General features: G+C 41.2%; 1 protein-coding gene across 2 annotated transcripts; it reads right to left on the bottom strand.

Moving 5' to 3' along the window:
* Nucleotides 1-5009: 5009 nt before the first annotated feature.
* On the bottom strand, nucleotides 5010-19318 carry igf1 (insulin-like growth factor 1). 2 transcript variants are annotated; one of them, XM_030776583.1, is made up of 5 exons: nucleotides 19044-19318; nucleotides 17341-17500; nucleotides 9278-9459; nucleotides 8895-8930; nucleotides 5010-8366 (listed from the first exon to the last, which is right to left on the bottom strand). In XM_030776583.1, exons 1-5 carry the CDS (start codon nucleotides 19095-19097, stop codon nucleotides 8307-8309), a joined length of 492 nt encoding a protein of 163 aa, XP_030632443.1. In that variant the 5' UTR covers nucleotides 19098-19318; the 3' UTR covers nucleotides 5010-8306. The 2 variants fall into 2 exon arrangements, with proteins under 2 accessions (XP_030632443.1, XP_030632451.1); XM_030776591.1 differs by lacking the exon at nucleotides 8895-8930.
* Between the last annotated feature and the right edge of the window lie 1504 nt (nucleotides 19319-20822).

Here is a 20822-nt window from a genome sequence, read left to right as displayed (position 1 = left end):
TGTTCCTCAGGGGGTTATGTATTGAGAGAGCCCACAGTCTGAGAGATTTTCATTTTGGAGTGGGTTTTCTAATTGTCTGAAATTCCTGAGTGGGTGAATTTGTGAATGAGGGTCAGATGAGGGTTAGCGTTTGGATACTGTTTCCAAGTACAAATGCCACAAAGAGGAACAATGCGTTTCCTTTGATCATCTGTCATGGCCTGCTGTTGTGGACTTTTCACGCCAATATTAGAGATCAAAGGTTTCACCCTTGATGTCGACATACTATGATTATCTTCAAAGAAATCATCAAAATATGGCGATGACACTCCGCTGTGGTTTTATGAGGACGAATGTGCATCTTAAAGGCCAGCAGCGAACCATTATCATCATCATCATCATTCAGTTCAATGTTGCCTTCTGACTCATTGTGTCAGTAATATTTTCTTGCTAGACTCTGAGGTCATGAATGAAAGTTAAATAAAAAACATGCTACGTCGGACTGCATCGGACACGCACACACACACAGCAGGAGCCTCAAGAAAAGGTGTACGTCTCATCTAATACAACAAATTCACTGATCCCCTTCGTGTAAGTAGGTCTTTGCCTTTTGGTCAGAGTTGGGTCTCAGGATTTTCAGTCCAATCTCACTGGTTTTGTTGGAAACCACGCTTGATTTCAACAGCCACCAACTAAATGCAGACAAATGAAAAAGGGTGTTCTACGACGCCCAAAGTGCCATGTTGGATTCAACTCCTCTTGGGTCTTCTTCGATTCTTAGGTAAACATGAGGGGCCTTAGCTCATTACCATCACAGAGGCTATCGCATACAGGAGGAGAAATAGGACATGAATAATAGTTATTGAACTCAGCTGAGGTGATTTTACTTGGAGCACTCAGCCTTGATTCTGTGAGTATTTTTGTTGGAGTGAGAGGGCCTCTACTGAAGGACTCAACTGCTCCACAGAGACACCACTGTTCCAGCCGCAGTACAACTGAACTTCGAAGCTTGGAGCTCTGTTGTTCTAACCTCTCTTTCCTCTATTGCTACTCTCTCTCTTGTAATAATAATAAAAAACTCACTCCCTCTTTCTCTCTCAGGCTCTTGTGGTAGTAGTACAAATGCAGTTTTGCTTAAATAAAATGAAAAAGATAAGAGGGAGTTCAGATTCTAACTATGCTAGTAAGTTAGCGAACGTTCAGTAGTAATGGATAAATGGACCAAACATTATGCTTTGAACCCCTAACATTTCTCTGCAGTTCCAGTCTTAACAAGTGGAAAGGTTTGTGGAATTGTTTAGTGGTTGATGATCAATTAATTGTCAGAAACTGGTCCTAAGGTGGATCAGATAGATGAAGCTGGCCTGGACTTCTCCAGAACAGCTTTGGGAACCACTGCCCTGATTTTTTGTTGTTGTTTCTGTAAACGTTGCGATTTAGATACAGAACACGCATAACATATACTTTTTTCAGTTGAATTCATGCCATAATTCACTTAGACGCACAATCAAATTATGCTACACAATAGCAAACCTCATCCAGAGCTTCTTCAAATCTTTAAACTGTGAACTCTATAGTCTCTCAGTCTTGCACGTTTTCAAAATGAATTCAGTCCATTCTGGCTATGAGAGATTTTATTTTTCCTGGTGGTTTTCAATTTTTCCATCAGAGGAATTTCTTAGAAAACTATACCACAATTACCATAATTCTCAAATGCTGTACATTTGCATAATAAGAATAGGGTTAAAAAATGTAGCAAGCCAATGTGGTTTCATTTCTCTTCGGATCATATTTTTTGGATCTTCTTAAAGGTTAAACGGCAATGCAAATAACACTATATTAGATGGGCCACTCTCTATCAAGTACTCTCGCTTTTGTGCTATGGCAAAACAGTCCCCAGAAAATCCCTGCTTTTTGGTCATCCTTATGCTTCAGGGGCATCAGTGAATTTCTGTAGTGTTTCTTTTAATCATGAAGATGTCCATATTTTTGACCATATTTTTGACCATTTTTACCATTTTCACGATAGACTGTCTGACCTTTTACAACAAGAAATCTGTAACTGTGGCATAATAACTATTTCATTCCTCTAACAAGGTCTGTCCTTTATTTTAAAGCTTGGAATGACAGACATCCTGTAACATAAGTACTGAACGGCAACTGAAACCATTTTCATGTGAAATTCCCATTATATTTTAAGTGGCTGGAGAAATCCAGCGGGTAGAGGATTGCCAGAGGTGACAGACAATAGATTCACAGTGACTTCAGAGTTTCCATCTCCCACACTCTAGGTACGAATAAGCATGGTCTTTTGACTCACATATGTAGCTAGCGACAGATCTGACATCCAGTCAGCAGTTCAGTGTGTTTGCATGGAAGTTGAAATATGCAGCAGGGGAAAGGGGTGATCTGTTGGTATCTGTGAAGATTGAGGATAAGTTTAAAGCAAAGAAATGCCTTCTGCTTTCATTTTCTTTGAAATGACACTCTATTAGACTATGTTGATAATCAACCAAACACAAAAGAAACATTACGAAATCAACATCAGAATTTTACCTGATTTAAATAGTAGATGTAATATGTATTTTTCAAGCAAATATATCAGACAGCACTAGGCGCATCTGTAAATGAAATTTGACTGCACAATAGAGCAACACAACTGAAGTGAATTGATATCTTAGTAAATTAGATCAGCTCTCAGTCATTTTCTGGCAATGCTTGGAATAAGTGCATAACTTCAATGATTTAGATTACTACACAAATGTAGATTGTCTGTTGTTTTTCATTCTCATAACAAATTTTATTGATCTGAGATTTTAAGAGTTCAATGTGGAAAGTAAATAGCTCACTGTTGGAGATGAGTCTATGTGAGACACTGTTCTCCAGTATCTGCTTACATCATCTGTCATGGGGCTTCCCACAAGGTGACCCTGTGCACCCTTAGGTCACTAATGAAATCCAATAAATCTCAAGACACATTACATCACTGGTAGCATCATCACCCTTATTTACATGCATAATACACAAACAGTCCATTATGTCACTTAGTATTTCATTGTTGACCAGAGATTCCCATCATAAAAACCAACAACAAAATAACCACATTGAGAGGCCAGAGAGACTGCCCTCCCTGTATGAAGTCTAGTGGTTTAGTCAGCTATACAGTCTGTGCTAAAGGGGCCCATAGAGGGTTTGAATCAGGACCAGAGGGACGGGATTTGGGGGGCCTGACTCCTTTGTTGCCCAGAGAACAGCCCATGGCTTCCAGGAACAATGTTACCGACCAAAAACTCTCCAAGGAAAACAAGGGTCTGACATCATCACTTCTTAAAGTCCACAGCTGAGCCAATACTCTCTCTTGCTTCCACCAGCTCCCAGTGAATTTCCACTGTCAAAGAGCAACATGAGAGAAACCCAGTTCTGGCTGCTCCCTGTCATTCAATTTATCATAATTCTCCTAGGATGGTAAAATTTTGCTCTATCGCTGTCCCAGCTATAAGAAATCTATTGAATCAAGCTCTTTCTGAGCTCATTCTTCTCCAGTCCCTGGAATACTGTGTTTGAGTTCATTCTGTGTGTGGTATAACCTAATTTCTAGATTTGTTGTCATCAATCACTTAGCCATTTGGTACAGTGACAGCAATTTGCTAAAATGTATCCAAAAAACCCAGCCCCAACAAATCTTTACTTTCTCTCAGGCACTGGATGCATTGTGATGAACCAAAAGGCTTGTGCCAGTGCAAACCAGTGATATTGCAACAAGAGTCAAGGAAATGATAGCTGGAATTCATTAGCAGAGAAAACATGGCCTTCTTGTCAGCCCCTTATACTAATTCTTCTTGTTTTTTTCCTCGAGAACAACTGAGGGGGAAAGTTTGGAAATGGGAGAGGACATTAAAATAGACCACAAGGTCATTTAAGAGACAATAGCGCACGTAAGGAGCATGGGCTCTGAGCTTTAGTTTCAGAGTGAGTTCCAGGAACAATGTCCTCAGATGCACTATGCAAGTGGAGCTGCCATAGACTCAGTGTGCGGATTGATAATGTAAAGTGAAATAAATACTTCATGTCTAAAACTGAAACTGTAGCAAAGGATGTCAACAAAGTAACTGTATGACCAAGTAGAGATTAAGTGTGCCTTTTTTGGCGACTCTGAATAAGTGTACTTTTATCAGTTGTAATGCAAATGATGTCTTGACATGACATCACTGACTAAATACTGTCAGTATTAAGTTTGAAGGCAGAAGAGACAGTCGGTATAAATTCTGTTCTGGTGAAAATGTATTTAGTAACTTTTTGGAATGTAAAGTCATTTATTTCGCTTGGTTTCGGTCTAGCCAGGGTATATTGCACTGTGTAATTTTCTTAATCGGGGCTATTAATTGATTTGCTATGAGTCATACAGAGAGAGGATGAACAAAAGGACATCCAGAATAGCTTGGAGTGGATGTCGTCTGCCATCAGTTCCTCACATTCTGTAAACTCTTATGTCTGCTGAACCCAAGCCAAACAACCAATTTATCTGTTCAAAAGAAGGGGCTCAGTTGTTCTGCTATAAATCCATTAAAAAGTGCTGACAGGGAATGAGAGTTTGGTCTTGTCGCTGCAGCTGAAAAAAGCTGAACTCGCAGCTTTTCTACTTGGCGAACCCACACCCCTGATCTGTTTGGCTTGGCGGGACATGCCATCGTTTAGGAAGTATCACTTTGTCATATATTGTGGGAGAGGGTTTACAGCTCCAGTGAAAAGAACTCCAGTTTTGGACTGCCACAGAAATATGTATAGTGTATTAGCGCAGGTTAATTGTGGAAGTAAGTCCTCCTGTTGCAGAGGAGCTGTGTATCTGTAGTGTAGTTGTATGTAAAGTGCATAATTCTGTGGATATTGGGTATTAAATGATCTGCATCTCTCAATATGGAGAAGGAGTGAAGGTTTGGGGGAGCAATCAGATACATTCTGTATTCATACCTCTCCTCTCATCTTACCAAATTTTATTGTTTTGCTCATGTTAGAAATGACAGAGACTTTTGTTCTGTATTTTTACAAGTGATTTATTCAGCAGGAATAGTGTACAGTTGGTCAGTATTCCGATAATTTATTCCAATACAGAAGGCATTTGAGGACCAGATATGACAGCTTCTCACAAACATTCCTTCTCCTTATCAACCTTAAGACCCCAGAGTATTTTCTCATTAAGCTTTCAAAATTTGTCTTCATTGTGACTCTATCGTTGGTTTTGTGAAATAATACACTGGAAAAAAAACTACTCAATATATGTTTTCTGAAAGAAAAAAGAAGGAAAGATTTGTAGCAAGAGTAATTCACAAAATAATATCACCCGTTGTCTTACACCTTAATACATCTCTAAAGCACTCCTTGACGCTCAGGGCAAAAGCAGTCCTGAAACACTAACCATGAAATACATGTTGCTTAATCCAGCTCCACAGATATGACAATTAAGGGTAATGAACCTCGATGAATGTAGCAAGTTCTATGATGCCATTAGCGTATTAGTCATAAGGCTAACAGCATGCCTAAGATTTGGTGTGACGCTTCTTAAACAAGAGAGGGCAGAAAGATGTTTCTATCTTCCTTGTGTCCCGTACCCTTAAAAAAACACATCTGATATTCATTCCTTAACTTGTCCATTGTTCTGTTTAATAGATTTACTTAGATGTCAACATCCAACAGTTTTGGGTATTTAACCCTCAGTTTCATAAAATGTACCCCCTTACGTCACAAGTATGTGTGAAGTCATGTGTCAATGGAAATATACCGGATGGAATGCTGACAATTAACGTGTTACTACAAAGGACTGTTGAATCATTACATATTTCGTAGTCAGTTGCTGCTATCTGATATAAGAATATGTGCCCATATTTAAACGGCTAATTTTCCCTACAAAATTGTGGTTGGCTATGTACATACAGCATATGTTTTATTCAGTCCGCAGTAATGATCCTAGCTACAACAGTAGACGTGATAATGTGCTGCTCAAATGTTCATGTTTGTGTGTGGGTTAGGTAAAACTGCTACGCATATGACTCTTATGAGAACAGCATAGTATGAATAAACAAAAAGGAATTGGTGATGGGGCTCTGTTATTCTTCCACCACAAAGCAGAACATATGTCTGAAGCCTGGATTCAAACACCCAATTTAGCAGGCAACTGTTGTAAATTACACTGGCTAGAAAAGCACACTGAGAATAACTGATAAACAAACACGCAAAATTGGCGACAAAATCATTCTCATTTATGCTCGATGGGACTACATGACCAGACAAAAAAAAACCCCTCTCTCTGCAGATTTTAATATCTAATGGTTGTTGTTTGAACCCAGGCCTTGTTCTAACCTGATACTGTTATGTGCTGGAGAGGAGACAAATCCATTTGTCTCGGAACAGACAAAAATACACTCCTCTTTTGGAAGATGATATTGGAATATCACAGTTCACAGTGCTCTATGAAAGGTATTTGGCATTGGGAATTCTACCGAGTTCAAATAATAATTTAAAAACCTTTAAAAACAAAACAACAACAATGACAACAACAAATTGCAGTCTGCCTGCTAGGGATCACAACATGATATTATTTCCATGCATTCACAGACATCAGACACATACATGTTCTCGCATACATGACTACCTTTAACAGCTTAAAAATGAAAATGAAAATTATTACAATAAAAAAAAACTACGCTATTTAAACTGGTGGCCACAAGGCTGTGCAAAAGGGAAAGGCCTCCAACCGCCAGGTTCAACCTCACTATCATGCAGCCTTTGGCCAAACTGTCAGCTTTGCCCTCACCCTCCTGCAGTCTTTGGCCCAACCCTTGCAAGTAAAACTACAAAATAGCACCATTATACAGTGGGTAGATTTTTTATACTGTTCAGCTATATGATAGTTAAAGAATGCATAGGATAACATATGTTGCAGTATTGGTTGGATTATGCACATACAGAGAGAACAGACACTGTGAGAGAGACATGAGATGTGTGTTCTAGGGTTCAGATGAGTGAGGTGACCACTGACCAGAAAGACTGTGCAAATGGCCACATCCTATTTGGAAAATCTGTGGCAATCACAGGAGCCAGTGATTTGAACCTTTCCCACAGTTGTGCTGATCTGAATCGTCATGTGGTCACGCACGCGTGTGTGTGTGTGTGTGTGTGTGTGTGTGTGTGTGTGCTATCCAGGTTTTGGAAAGAATCTCAAGTGTGTCTGAGTGTGTGTTCTCTTTCATTCTGAGTAGTGTTTTCATCTATGTGTGTGCGTGTGAGACTGTCCTTTTTTCCTCCAAAAGAGAATCATGCAGTCAAAGTGATTAAAAAAAGAGGATCTGTCCCCACAGTAACAAAAGAAAAAGAGTGCAGGCCAAGTTGAATTAATCATTAATAGGATTCCTCTCAGTGGTTATTTTTAATACCCTCTGTCCTCCACATAAGTAAGGCCTCAGACAGAATCCTACTGATAGTTACTAATGTCAGTTTCACAAAGATAGCTAAAGATAACTATTATATTTTGCCTAGACATCTTCTCCCATTCCACTTAGGTGCAGTACTCTAGTTCTATTGGTTTGCTTCAGCCCACTGGCTTTTCCCCCAGGCACAACCAGCAAATTTCTGAACGATGCAAGTGCAAAACTCTCAAGGGTGAATATTTTCAACAAAGCTTGTGATAACAGCTTTAAACAGTTTGAATGAAGTCCAATGTCTTCTTGAGCAGAATCGACCCAATCTGAAAAGATGCACTCTGGCCAAACCTTTGCCTGGAATTCTAATGTAATTTTATGTAGTGCTCACCAGGTGGGGCTGTGGGAGGAGAAGATTGGAAAAGAGGTGTAAAATCCTCCAATGAACTCTTGATGAAGTTTTACAAGAGGCCTTAACCTCTCCTCCAATAGCCCAGCTTCTCAGTAGCAGTTCAGAATGTGGTGGAGCTCACACCTTGCTGGACCAGATAAGAGGGCGCCTGCTTTCTTATTGCGAGGATAAACAGGTGCCTACAGTCAAGGGGCAAAATAAGCTCCCACGAAGAGTAAAAACAGTTTTGTTCATATTTCAGCAGCTAAACTAGTCTTATTAGTTTGACCAATTTTTTCTTCCCCCAGCATGGAATGGTTCAATGTATAAGGTCATTGGATTTTGGTTCTAGTTGTTGGTTTCTATACAGAGAGCTTATTTGACCCTCATCCTCTCTGTTTGTTTTTTACAGTGAACCACTCCACTGGAGGACCAGGTAAGGTCATGCCCCTTTCTCTCCTTTCTTGCTTTCTGCTCTGTCCTTCTGAACTGTCCATCTCCACACCCAATTGCTTCACCTCCCTCTATATTCGGTAGTTCCGGCCACCCGTGTTTCCTCGACTAGAGTTCTTCTGATGAACTTCCTGCAACAAGACGTAGTACAAAGAAGGTTAGCTTGGACAAACTAGTTGAGTCCCAGATGATCTCCCTGTGCACAGGACAGAAATCCTCAAACAGTAAACCAAAAACGTTCTGAAGGATGGAGACAGAATTAAATGATTAAAAAAGAAAGGGCATGGACAAGACCACTTCTAGAATAAACCTGGAGAGAAAAAGAGGGGGGAGAGAGAGAGAGAGAGAGAGAGAGAGAGAGAACAGGTCTACCACAAATGCCACTTAGCACATTCTCTTGCTAAAGCATTTCTGTCATCCCTCAAGGGAGCTTCAGGAAGCACAGCGGTAACACTTAGCCAAAAGCAAGTGGAAGAGAGAACATTCATCTTCAGATGCATTCTCGTGTGCCTGGTGGTGTTAGAAGTCTCACTTAAACACATCATTCTGCTCTGCTGTGTTAGCATAATTAGCATGCTAATGCTACAGTCAAGCACAGACACTGTGGAGTTAACAGCAGCACAGGGTCACAGAAGGCTCTGCTAAATGTGGACGCATACCTTGCAAGATGGGTGATTGTGCCCAGATATAGGTTTCTGTAAAGGAAACAATGAATAAAAACATTGGGATGGCCATTCTACCTCAAAGCTTGTTCACACTCGAGTGTTTTGTTTCTCAAGTCCTGAGGAACCACTAGATTTATGTCTCTGATCTAACCTTTTACTTGCTCCTTTTATGTGACCTTGCACTTTACCCAACCCAGCGCTGTACTTCCTATCTTGATCAACTGATAAACTGAGTCAGTTGGGCTATTCTTGAGGTCCTCAGGACTGGAGTTTAACATTTTGATTAACATGCCGCAGTCAAAAGCCCAGCCTATTATGAGAGACGAGCAAATGCTCCCCAAGAGGGTGAGGTTGGTCTTGGGCACTTTTGTGTTCACCTTTGGTGTCTTGGGAATGTCTGTGTGGCGTTGAGACCGCAGCGAGCGTGGTGCTTTTCCTGATTTGACAGGTGCGCAGTACATCTCCAGACGACGCAGCTCACAACTCTGGAAGCAGCATTCATCCACAATGCCACGGTTGTGCGACCGCCGTGAGCTTGGCCCATAACCTGTTGGTTTGCCTATACAGAGGAGAGAGATAGATATTATAGCATTTAATATGACTACATGGCTTCCATTTCCTTCATTATCACTTGTACATTTGATTCTCAGGAGCTAAAGCTCAAAAAAAGAGAGAAAAAAAATGGGAAAAATGCCTTTATTACATAGGTCTTATCCATTTAAATACTGCATAAATACTACATGTGACTTATGCTTTCACACATATGATCTTTTTTTTAAGGCAAAATTTTTTCCTTTCAAAACTGTCACACTGAGCCATTGATGGAGAAAAAAACACTGTTTGAAGTTAAACATTAGTTCCATTTTTCATTTGTTCAATTTTTTTCCATTGTAATTGAAAAAGAAAGTTTCTCTGTTACAGAGAACCTCTTACTTGCACTGAGTTCAACACTAATCCATTTACATTCTGGATCAGCTTCAGCCTGTGCAGAATAATTGCTGCCTTCAAGGTCATGCACTGAGAGCTGAATTCATATGAGAGTCTCAGTCATAACCTGTGGCAGCCAGCCAGGCTATGGGTGCTATAACAGCCTGGAGTAGCAGCAGCCAACAAGCCAGGCAAGGAGCAGCTTCTGCTCATTCGGATGTATGGGATGGCGTTAATGACATGCACCTCTTCTGCGTCAAATTTACAGGGTATTGCTTTGCACTCAGTAGACCCTTCTTGGCAGCTGTCCCCAGTTAAAAAGGAGGTCACAGGCACCTAAATGTTGAGAATATCACGTTCTGAGCTGATATTTCCCGACCTTCTATCCACTGTTTCCCTGTTTCCCAAGGCCAAGCCGAAGGCTGTTGGGGCCCAGGGATCCAGCAGGAAAAAAACACTCTCTCTCTCTATGGCCCTGGACAACCAGCCTATTCAGTCACGACACCATATGTGAGCCAGAATTTGAGGATTGTAGGCATCTCCCCAAAGTCCACCAAGTATGGGCATCTTCCCATGTAACACTGCCTGTTTACCTGGACTTGAAAACACACTGATAAAGGGAACTGCAGTTTCAGCAATGTTTCCAAATACTTACAGGAGTACTCCAGAAAGGGTTTTGTTATTTTTTATTATGGTGTTCGTGGAAGAAACTTAACAGTGTATACACAGTTTTTCTGATGAGTCATAGATCTCAGTGCAGGAGCTAGCTGTGTGTTTTAGTCTGTATGTGGGTGCCGAGAATTCTTTTAGAACACTTATGATTTACGTAAGTGTGCCCTATCTCCTCGGTGTACCCATCCTGCTCTCTCCCTCTCTCTCTCTCTCTCTCTCTCTCTCTTTCCCTACATTCTCTCATCCAGACTTTTCTAAAATGTCCCTCTCTCCCTGCTTCACTAATTCCCCGCTCACCTTTAGCAACATAAGCTCCGCTAGGTTTTTCCCTGTTACCAAATGAAATAATAATAATTTAATATGGCATTTACAAGGAGGAAATGCCTTTCCCTTTCACAGTTAATAGCGCTTGGCTTGTGGGGCTGCCAGTGCTGACAAAGTCCATTAGCTTCTGCCTTAGCGTTTGCCTTCTTGAGACTCGACTGCTCACAGAGAGAAAGGAGTCCTCTCTCTGACATTAACACATGGACACCCCAGCAGGCTTTAGGATGCAGTGCCTGAACTGAGAGTTAGGAGGCATCATAGAGCTTGTGTAAATGAGCCAATGGAATGACGTATGACAGGAGGTTTTGTTCTAAAGTGTAAGTCAGAACTTCCCTGTTGCCTGTGACTACAGGTCTTGGATCAGTCTTTTGCCTGTCTGCTCAGAACCGTTAAAGTTTGGGAAGTTTTGCTTCATCTCATTATGTATAGAATGTATGCGCTCTGCCTTAGGTAAGGGGTGGTATCTCTGACTGCTGAAGAGGGAGAGAGGAATAGAAAGAGAGATGTTATGTGTCTGTATTTTCCACTAACATATGACTCCCTGTGCGCTTGCTGTAAACATATTCATTGGAGTGGCATGTTACCAAACAGATTAGTCACATTGAAAAAAAAAAAAAGTGTACTGCCAGTTACACATTCCCGAAAAGGAACTTCTCATATGTGTGTGAGTAAAAGAGCTGCAGTCTCTTTGCCAAGCCTCTGTTTGCTGAGTCGGCCAGAGTTTGTGACGAACAAGAAGGGCTCCTTCCTGATTCATTTTCCTCAGTGCCCCTGATCTAAGCCCCCTGGATACACATCAGTCATTTTCTTCAATAACAACCCTCATCACAGTGCTCTTCAAACAGCAGGGGAAGAGAGCTGGTTTTAAAAGGCCAAATAAACAACTGAGACAAATTTATATGTGGCAGGGTATTCAGGTAGGGGGGCCTGGAGAGTGGTAGGGGGCCTGGAGTTTAGGCACTGTATTTCAGAGGATCCCATGGTAATCCCCATAAAACAAAGGGTTACTGGGGATAGCTACACCAAACAAACAAGGGAAACATCCACACAGTCAAGACAAGTGAAAGAAGGCATGACATTAGCATGGACCTGCCCCCATGGATCAGTCATGTTTTTCAGTCCAGTCTCTGTGTCTCAGTGCAGATTATGCACTGAATAGAGTTATTATATAGTTATTGAAGAGTAAGTCATGAGCTTTGTTTTTGTAATCATACACATAGTCATAAATATTATGTGTTGATCATTGTGTTTCTGTGTGTGTGTGTGTGTGTGTGTGTCCATGTTCATGTGCATGCATATATCTGACTTAAGGTCAAAACTTTGACATGCTTAGAGGCTGTGATCCATCATGAGTGTTTCATCCTACTTACATTATCAATAATTACACTATAATTGTTCTAATTATGCTGATGCTGCTGTTACTCTTCCCTTGGTGCACTGGTGGAGCTGTCCTTGTCCAATATACATACTTCTTCTGTTGGAGGTAATCTTGCTGACCCGAACTGAGGGGCTTTTTTCTTGTTACGTAAAGTGATAGTGCTGGGCGCTCAATGATAAACCCCCCACCAACACCTCCTCTCAGTAGCAAAAACATAGCACATAGCACACATTCCTCTAGAGAATGAACACTGGAAAGAAATGACCTGACTCTCTCCCTCTCTCTCTCTCTCTCTCTCTCTCTCCAGAGCACAGTGGGGATCAGCTTTTATAGCCTTGCCGGCATGATCCATTAAAAAAAAAAAAAAGGGTAGAGAAAGAGAGAGAGAGAGTGAAAAGCAGGCAGATTCCTGGAGTCGGTGCAGTGCATGCAGCCCTGCGGAGTGTCAGGGAGTTTACAGCCCAACAGGGACCACGAAAGCTGCTATAGACCTGGAAACTACCTCTTTATCACTGGTACCACAAACCAGTTTATGGCCAAACCAAATTTCCACCACGTTTTCAGCCTCGGCAAGGCCCTCATTCGTTACGCAATTAGACTTCAGTGCTCAGGGCTATCATCTGCTCTCTTTTTTACCATAGCAGTTTTCTTTTCATAGGGAGAATCCTGTTCTCAATGTAAATATGTAGAACATCTCAGATTCTGACCCTACTCAGTTGAACGGCTAGTAAGGACTCACATCACCTGATTTTCATTTCTTTTCTTTTTTTCCCCTTGTAATTTAACATATATTTAAAGGTTACTTAGAGATCACAAGATCACAAGATCAAAGATCAGTTCACTTATTTATGAGAATGTTTCTGGGATTTGCTGTCAGTTCCCAGAATGGGCTTGGATGGAGGACTGCCTGTTTGTCCTTTTTTAAATAAAATGTCTCTTTGTTTCACTTGGGCTGGGATTCAGTCATGAGTATGAGTTTGCATTTCAGTCATGGTAGGAGCGTGACACCTCCTTTTTTTGACAGTGGGAAGGTGAAACACACACTGGAGGCCTTTATATAGTTCTGGGAGTGCTTCTGCTGTCTACTCAGCTTTTGAAAGGGGGGGGGGGGGGGGGGGTTATCCTGATCATCCTGTAATCCCCCCATAATCCTCTGCCACTCTGGGACGAGTGCATCGAAGTGTGTGTGTGTGTGTGTGAGTGTGTGTGTGTGTGTGTGTGTGTGTGTGTGTGCATGTGTGTGAGAGAGAGAGAGAGAGAGAGGATGATGTGCTGTTTGCGTGTCTTTTCCCTTCCCTTGTTCTAGCTGATGCAGAGATAGTTAGGGAGACAATGAGTAGAGGTTGATCACTGCCCTTTGAAAAAGCTCTCCTTTAGTCTTCTAATGGAGGACTATAGTTTCTGCTATGCTGCTCTATGGTTTCTCTTAGCAGTGCATTGTGCTCCATCATCAGACGTCTGATGGTTTGTTCCCATTGGTTTAGGTTGTTAAAGCTGCATATCTTTTATGGCCAGGAATTAACAGGTTCCTACAATGTTAAAACATATAGAGTACCTTGTCAAAACCATGTTAACCATGTTAACTTTCAACTTTCATCATTGGCCATCATGCCAACTGCAATGCTCAGTAAGTTTATAGTTTGACTTGGGTATAATGTGAGTTTGTTAATGTGTGTGTGTGTGTGAGTGTGTGTGTGTGTGTGTGTGTGTGTGTGTGTGTGTGTGTGTTTGTGTGTGTGTGTGTGTGTGTGTGTGTATGTGGGTGCGTGTGCGTGCATGTGTGTGTTTGTGTCTGTTTCTAAGTGTGTGTGTTTGAGTGTGCGTAGGAGTTCTGTCTGATATTGACTGTATCTGCCTATTTTTTAGATATGGACTTTTACAGTTGGGCAACTGATGAGAGTGAAGAAGTCCCACTTCGTTTTTTAATTCAACCAAAGTGTTCTACGTTCTCTGTCTGTGTAGTCTGCAGTGGTAATCTATCTTTGGAGATACACACTGTGAGTGTATTGGCAGACCTCTCCATTTCACTCCATGTGGTGTTGAAGAATGATATGGGGCAGAGGGGAGAAAGGTGGCACAAAATGAGAAATGCTGACTTGCATTTCTGTGATGATATTACAACCATGGTGCCCACTGACGCTCATATTCGGGGAATGAGATTTTGAGTGGTTTCACTCTGGAGGTCCTGATCATGCCCCCCCCTCCCGCTGCGCACACACACACACACACACACACACACACACACTCCCATGACCAAGCCCTCTTTGAATGAGACTGCCCTGGCGTTATAGCGACAATACTGAATTTCTGGGTTGGGGTAATAGTTGGAAAAAATGACTATATTGTGGATTCCCTCTCTCTAGACCATATTTTCTTTCAATAAAGTATTTTTTTCCAGTGAATAGTATTTCACATTCCTGTCACAGTAATGAAATCAGAAGTGTTCGGATGTCTGTGCGGCTGTTTGACAGTGATAGGGATGGAGAGATGGTGGACACACTTAAACAGACATTACTGTATGACTAGTTGGTCTATTGTGCTAGTGTCATTGGGACACCTCATTGTGCTGCCAAGCCAAACAGAGTAGGCAAGAGACAAGAGACCGCAAAGCAATCTGCGCTGTCACTCATTCATCACTAATTCTCTTGTTCAGAAAGAAAAACACACACACACAAGCTAAAATGGGTTGTGCAGACAGTACGGTTGTGTTTTCACCACACATGCGTTCCCCTCTCTTGGCAAATACAGACAGATTCACTCTCGGTTACCCTTCATTTCACTGGCCCTGGGCAGTGTGTGTGTGTGTGTGTGTGTGTGTGTGTCTTAGTCTGTGTCTTTCTCCGCACTCTGTATTTTTCTCCGTATCTTTCTGTTTCTCTCCAAGAGTCCATGAAACAAATTTCACCTGCACCAGTCAACCTATGCTGAGTTAAAATACCTCTCTATACTCAGCCTGTGAAAAGAATATTTCCTTATGTGTATTTATGTGTGATTGTGGATGGATTGGCTGGTTTGTTTACTTGGAGAAACTGATTAAAAAAAAGACTGAATTAACCATTTACAACATGTTCTTGCACTTGGTGAAGTTCAGACGCTCATTACTGATTAAATACATGGAATTTTGACCGCTAAGGACAGACAAAGGATCGATGGCTAAACAAGGTCATGGTTCAGTCTGTGTTTGTTGCTTGGCATTATTTTGATTAGTTGCCATTTACCAAGGGAAACACAGAGAATTCTGCTAAAAAAAAATTCAGCTCCCTGAACATCTGTTCCCAGCTTCCCGACATGCAAAACTCTGCTGTGATGCAACACTTTCACAGAATGTTCAGATCACTGCCGATGTGTTTACTTTGGATGTCATTCAGTCAAAATAAAATCCTGATCATTGACGCCCCACGAATGTGCTGCCCAACTTTTCCCTTAAGATACCAAAAACCCTCAATTCAGTTTTAACTATGTCACAACCTATTTGATACTTTCAATACACCGAGAATTTCTCAGCAATTCTACCTCAGAATGAAGCTAAACGTCCAAAAACATCGTGCCGTCATACATCATCACATGGGCTAACACACTCACACTTCATCAAACAATTCAGTCAGCATAACCAGCTTCATGAAACAGCCACTACTGATTAAACACTACAGATTAATTTTATTGTCTTAAAGTCAGACAAAAAGTATTTCACTTCTGTTAGATCCCTCTGGCAATAATTCTGCTTTTGGGATTACAAAGGAAATGGCAAGACCACACAGCCAGTCACAGGTTCTGTTCTGTGGCTATTCTCCTTAATAAGTATGCATTCTTTAGACTTGTCATTGTAACTAGCTTCAATTTACCAATCCTGCTAAAAACCATTTTACAAAAGAGAATGATACCTACATTAACCACTACAGGGCAGTGTTCAACCACTATGTATTCAGTCAGCTAGCCAAGAAAAAGACTTGAGTCTACAGTCTAAAAAAGAAAAAAAAAAAACTTGTGTACACATACAAAGCACAATATTTAATTTAGTCAAACTGACATTTCGCATCACAGAATAAACACAACAGTCTTGGACAGGGGAACTGTTTCATCTGCTGTAAGCTATGCTGTTTTGTTTAGAGAGTTGAAAGCCAATGAACAGTACACATTGCAGCAAAAACTGAAATGAGAAATGTTAAGTTGTCAGCTGAACACAGTCATAGGTCAGTTTTCAAAGAGTTAACCCTTGCAGATATTATTCTTATTATGTTAAACGTTCATGTATGATTTCTAAAGAGTGGCCATGTCTTTTTGCAGATCAGCATGTGGATTCTCTCTTAGTGGACTTTTGCTTCATGAATAGTCCAATAGCCTCCACAGCATTAAGAGCAGGTTCCGAGTGTAGGGCCAGAATACATGAGTGTGTCTGGCTTCTGCAGAGTGGAAGAATACTACACCTCCACTCAGCCGCTGTCCATATATTCTCAGCTGGCTAAGGCACTTTCCTCTCAATGGAAAATAAGAGATTTAAGTCCTGGATTCGAAATAGAGGGTTTTCCTTGCGTAATTCTCCATTTTCTATTGGAAAAACTGTGGTGCATTTATTCTCTAATTCTCTCTCTCTCTCTCTCTCTCTCTCTCACACACACACACACCCACACACACACACACACACACACAAACACACACACACATGCACGCATGCACACATGCACATACACACACACTCTCTGTCTCTTTCACTATCATTTTTTTCTACTTGCTAGCCAAATTCCACTTAAAGTCTCCTCTTTTTGGACAGAGCAATTACTCACCTTGTATGTGACATGCATAAAACTGTGGACTGTTAAGCAGTTGTCCACAAATCATTTTGCGCCTCAGCAGCCTGGCCTGCCACCACTGACTTTCTCTTTCTGGGACCTAGCACCATTTTGTCACGTCATAAAACACTTAAATCATGCAGTAATGACAGAAATGTTAAACACTGGCCAGCTTACATGCACAGATAACATTAGTATATTGCAACCAGGGAAAAAAGCGAGAGAAAGAGAGCATAGTGTGAAGAAAGAGCAAGAAGTGAAAACGAATGCTTTTTTATTTATGAGGCGCACATTAGTGCTCGGAGAGAGGGGGAGCGGTGGTCCGTTATGAATAAATAAAAAGTGCACTTACTGAAATAAAAGCCTCTATCTCCACACACAAACTGCAGCGTGTCCACTAGCTCCGCCCCGCATAGCGTCTCGGGCCCCGCCCCCTCTGCCGCCGGTGTCAAGGCGAGGACGCACAGCACCAGTGAGAGGGTGTGGGTGCAAGAGATGCAGCGCATGGTATTCTGTGTCCGAAAACGGGAGAGAAAAATCAGTCACGGAAGCAACGGTCGTGAGGGTTGTCAGCTACCTCTGCGACTCGTAGTCCTGAGTAACACCATCTTTATACTTATCACAGTCGTCGTCACACTCCTCACATCTTTAATCTACCATCAGCAATATCCTTAGTCTGTAATGCCTTGCCAACCTGCAGCCTTGATGGCCCATCAACAAAGCATAAACAGATGGAATAGTCGTCATGCATAAACAGATGGAATCACGTCAATCATGTCAAATAATAACCGTCCACTCTAGAGTCCCATGCACGTATTACACAGACGGGAAAATAGGTTGGCAACAAAACTGTAACGTTTCCCTTTATCACAACTCCCCTTTCTAATATATAACATAAACGATAGATAAGTAGACACATAAGATGCTTGGTATTTGCAGGAGCGCTTAAATGAGGATTTATTGTAGAGCGAGTGCAAAAGTCCGCACCTGGAGTGCGGTTCTTTTCTCAGTAGGAAATCACCTACAGCATAAACTGAACGCAGATTCCGTGACTGGTCTCTGTAATATTCGACCTCCTCAAGACTGAGAGGTGAAGAATTCAATTTAAAATCACTTTACATCGAAGATATGAATCTCATCCTGCTGAACGGGGAGAAATCGAACAGACATAACGCATTCATTTCTTGGAGAGAGAGAGAGAGAGAGAGAGTACTCTATTACGCGCTGCGGTCTCTTTGCAAATGCCTTTTGATGGATGTTATTATCACTATAATTTTATGATTGTAGTTTACTGACTGTAGTTTAATTTTATGACTGCCGTATGACCGTAGTAGAGAAGACCGCCTTGTCGCACTTGTCCGTTTCGCAGATGTGAATGAGTCTAAGGTTTACCTTTCGAAATGTGAGATGAAAAACCCGTAGGGCAGCCAAAACCAGCAAGGGAAGCAAGTTAAAACTTATACAATAAAGAAAAAATAATATTCGAATTACTTATGAATCGACTTTGAGCATAACGCTGTATATCAAAAGTCACACTGAATGTTTTAAAATGTCCGTCATTCCTCTAACATTTGATTTGGCGACATCTGTCCTATGCCTCTATTCATGCCGAGTCAGCAGAACTTAGTTTAAGTTTAATCTAAAATGCAAGGACCATTGATTTCCCTACCGTGCAATGCGTAAATCAGTGCTCCCTCTACAAACCCATTACATCATTTGAGTGTGTGTAGCCTATCTCACGACAAATACTATTTTATTTCGCAAGTTTTAAAAACTTCCTAATTTTCAACTCTCATTTCTTCTGTTTCAAAACGTCCGAAAATGCACTACCTTAAAATTGTCAAAAGCTATTAGGTGACGCACGCGTAAAGCTAGTGATCTGCACATAAACGGACATGAATTCCGAAACCGAGATCAAAATTTGTTTAATCTCAATTTAAAAGATTTTTCTTAATTTTTTGTCACCCAGAACTTCTCACTTATGTGTTTCTTACAAAAAGCATAAACGACACCCCAATGAGAATATTTGGTTTGAAAGGAAATATGTTAAGTTACCTTGAAGACATCACACCATTGCCAGTTAAAGAAATGACCGCTAGACATCCCCATGGGTCCCCACGCGACAAAGCCCAGCGAAAATGAACTTGTTTGAAGTCATTAAAAACAACGAGAAAGAGGATGAGATGCAGGCAATGTCACATCTCAATAGCCCGACTTTGCTTCATTGCGCAGGCTCGTTTTGGAGAAGTGAGATTTAGCGAACAGGAGACGGATTTAGAGAGAAAATCCCACACATTTATCTACATTACAGAGACATTTTCAAAAGGAAGCAGCTGGGGCAGCATTTGCCTTCTCGGCTTGCTAAGTTATTCATTAAGGATATTGGGCACACTTTCAAATAACGTCATCTCTCCTTTTCTCAGAACAGGATTGAATTTTGATCTCTGAAAGACTTGGTTAGTTCAAGATAAAATAGAGTTACCGTGCCACCCACACTGTTAAACAAAAGATTGCGAAGAAAAACATTTTTCTTTCTTTCATGAAAAGATGAGAAACAGCAGTCCATTGTAACGCGCAGAAGTGAAAGATTATTGCAGCACCCGTGCATAAAACAGACGTAGCAACTTGTTTTCCTGTCTTTGAATCATATTTCCATATGTTGATTATCATGAATATAGCACACACAGACGTGAGTAATTGGATGTTATCTTCAGTTAGTCTTTTATTTATTTACTTATTTTAAAAGCATGTTGTAATTGCACAAGGTATAATGAAAGACTTAATTGTTTTAAAGAGCTGCGTGTTCTATAGCCTTATGCTGCTTCGTGACTGATGCTGGTGCCGTGAGCTTCGACAGATGCAGTTTGGCTGACCTCCGAAAACTGAGTTCTCTCAAGCTTTGGCTCACAACTGAAATACCTAGACTCTAACCTGTATCGTGAGAACTGTAAATGTATACTGTAAAAAAAACATAAAAGTGACACCGGACACTCCAATAACGTCACCGTGGTGAGGAAAGGGACGGAACAGTATTCATGAATCTGCGCAGGAGTTCTTTTGGTATCAAAATCTCATAAGGAGACACCCAGTACTTGTGGCTGCAGGCATCATGAAGACAATCTTTTTGTTATTTGTTCTTTGAGTGTATTTTTGGCCAGAGCAGATCAGCTTTAGCTCTGTAAATGTTGTCTTTGTCGCAATTTATAGTGAACAACAATGCTTGCTGATGCTGTTATCATAACCCGTGAGTACAAACAAAAAGCTTTTTACAATGGCAAGCTGTTGTAATTGTAATATTTTTGATAAATATGCTGCCCTCTTGTGCAATGGCTTAAGAAGAGTAAATTTCACTTCCACAGACATCAGATCAACACAGCTCCAATCATGATAAAAGAGATCAGACACTGTCCAATCACAAAGCAGGGAAACACAGAGATCCTTTCAATGTGAATAGTGTTACATACAAATGAGGTCGACACTCACAGGCAGCTGGACAGTGACACACAAAGACAGCACCTAGAGATACAGAAGTGGGTTGACAATAACACACCCAAATGTAGAAACATGGGCCTCAAGTGAGTACATCCGTGCAGATACACAAAATATGCTCTACTCTATAAATGAATTGTAATGTCCCAGTGAGAAGCAAAGCACCCTCATACATTTAAGACAGACTCATTCACTCTCCTCTGCAACATCTTTCTGAATCCTTAAGGTGGAGACCCAATATTACTGTATATCCGTGTTCAGGGAGAGGGCTGAAATCCCTCAGCTGAGCTGATGTGTGGGTTCATGTGATGCAGTGATCTGACCTTCTCTTTCTCTCCTCTCTCC

Source organism: Chanos chanos, chromosome 1 (assembly GCF_902362185.1).
Source record: "Chanos chanos chromosome 1, fChaCha1.1, whole genome shotgun sequence".
NCBI lineage: Eukaryota > Metazoa > Chordata > Actinopteri > Gonorynchiformes > Chanidae > Chanos > Chanos chanos.
The sequence above is the reverse complement of the archived record's forward strand: the minus strand, read 5'-3'. Positions and strand labels throughout refer to the sequence as shown.

Bases quoted from the DNA above. Each gene is read 5' to 3' on its own strand.
- igf1 (XM_030776583.1), bottom strand. From the start codon at position 19,097: ATGGGGATGTCTAGCGGTCATTTCTTTAACTGGCAATGGTGTGATGTC. The intron at 17,501-19,043 runs GTAACTTAACAT...TTTCGGACACAG, and splicing joins AATGGTGTGATGTCTTCAAG to AATACCATGCGCTGCATCTC. The intron at 8,367-8,894 runs GTATGCGTCCAC...GTCTTGTTGCAG, and splicing joins ACAATCACCCATCTTGCAAG to GAAGTTCATCAGAAGAACTC.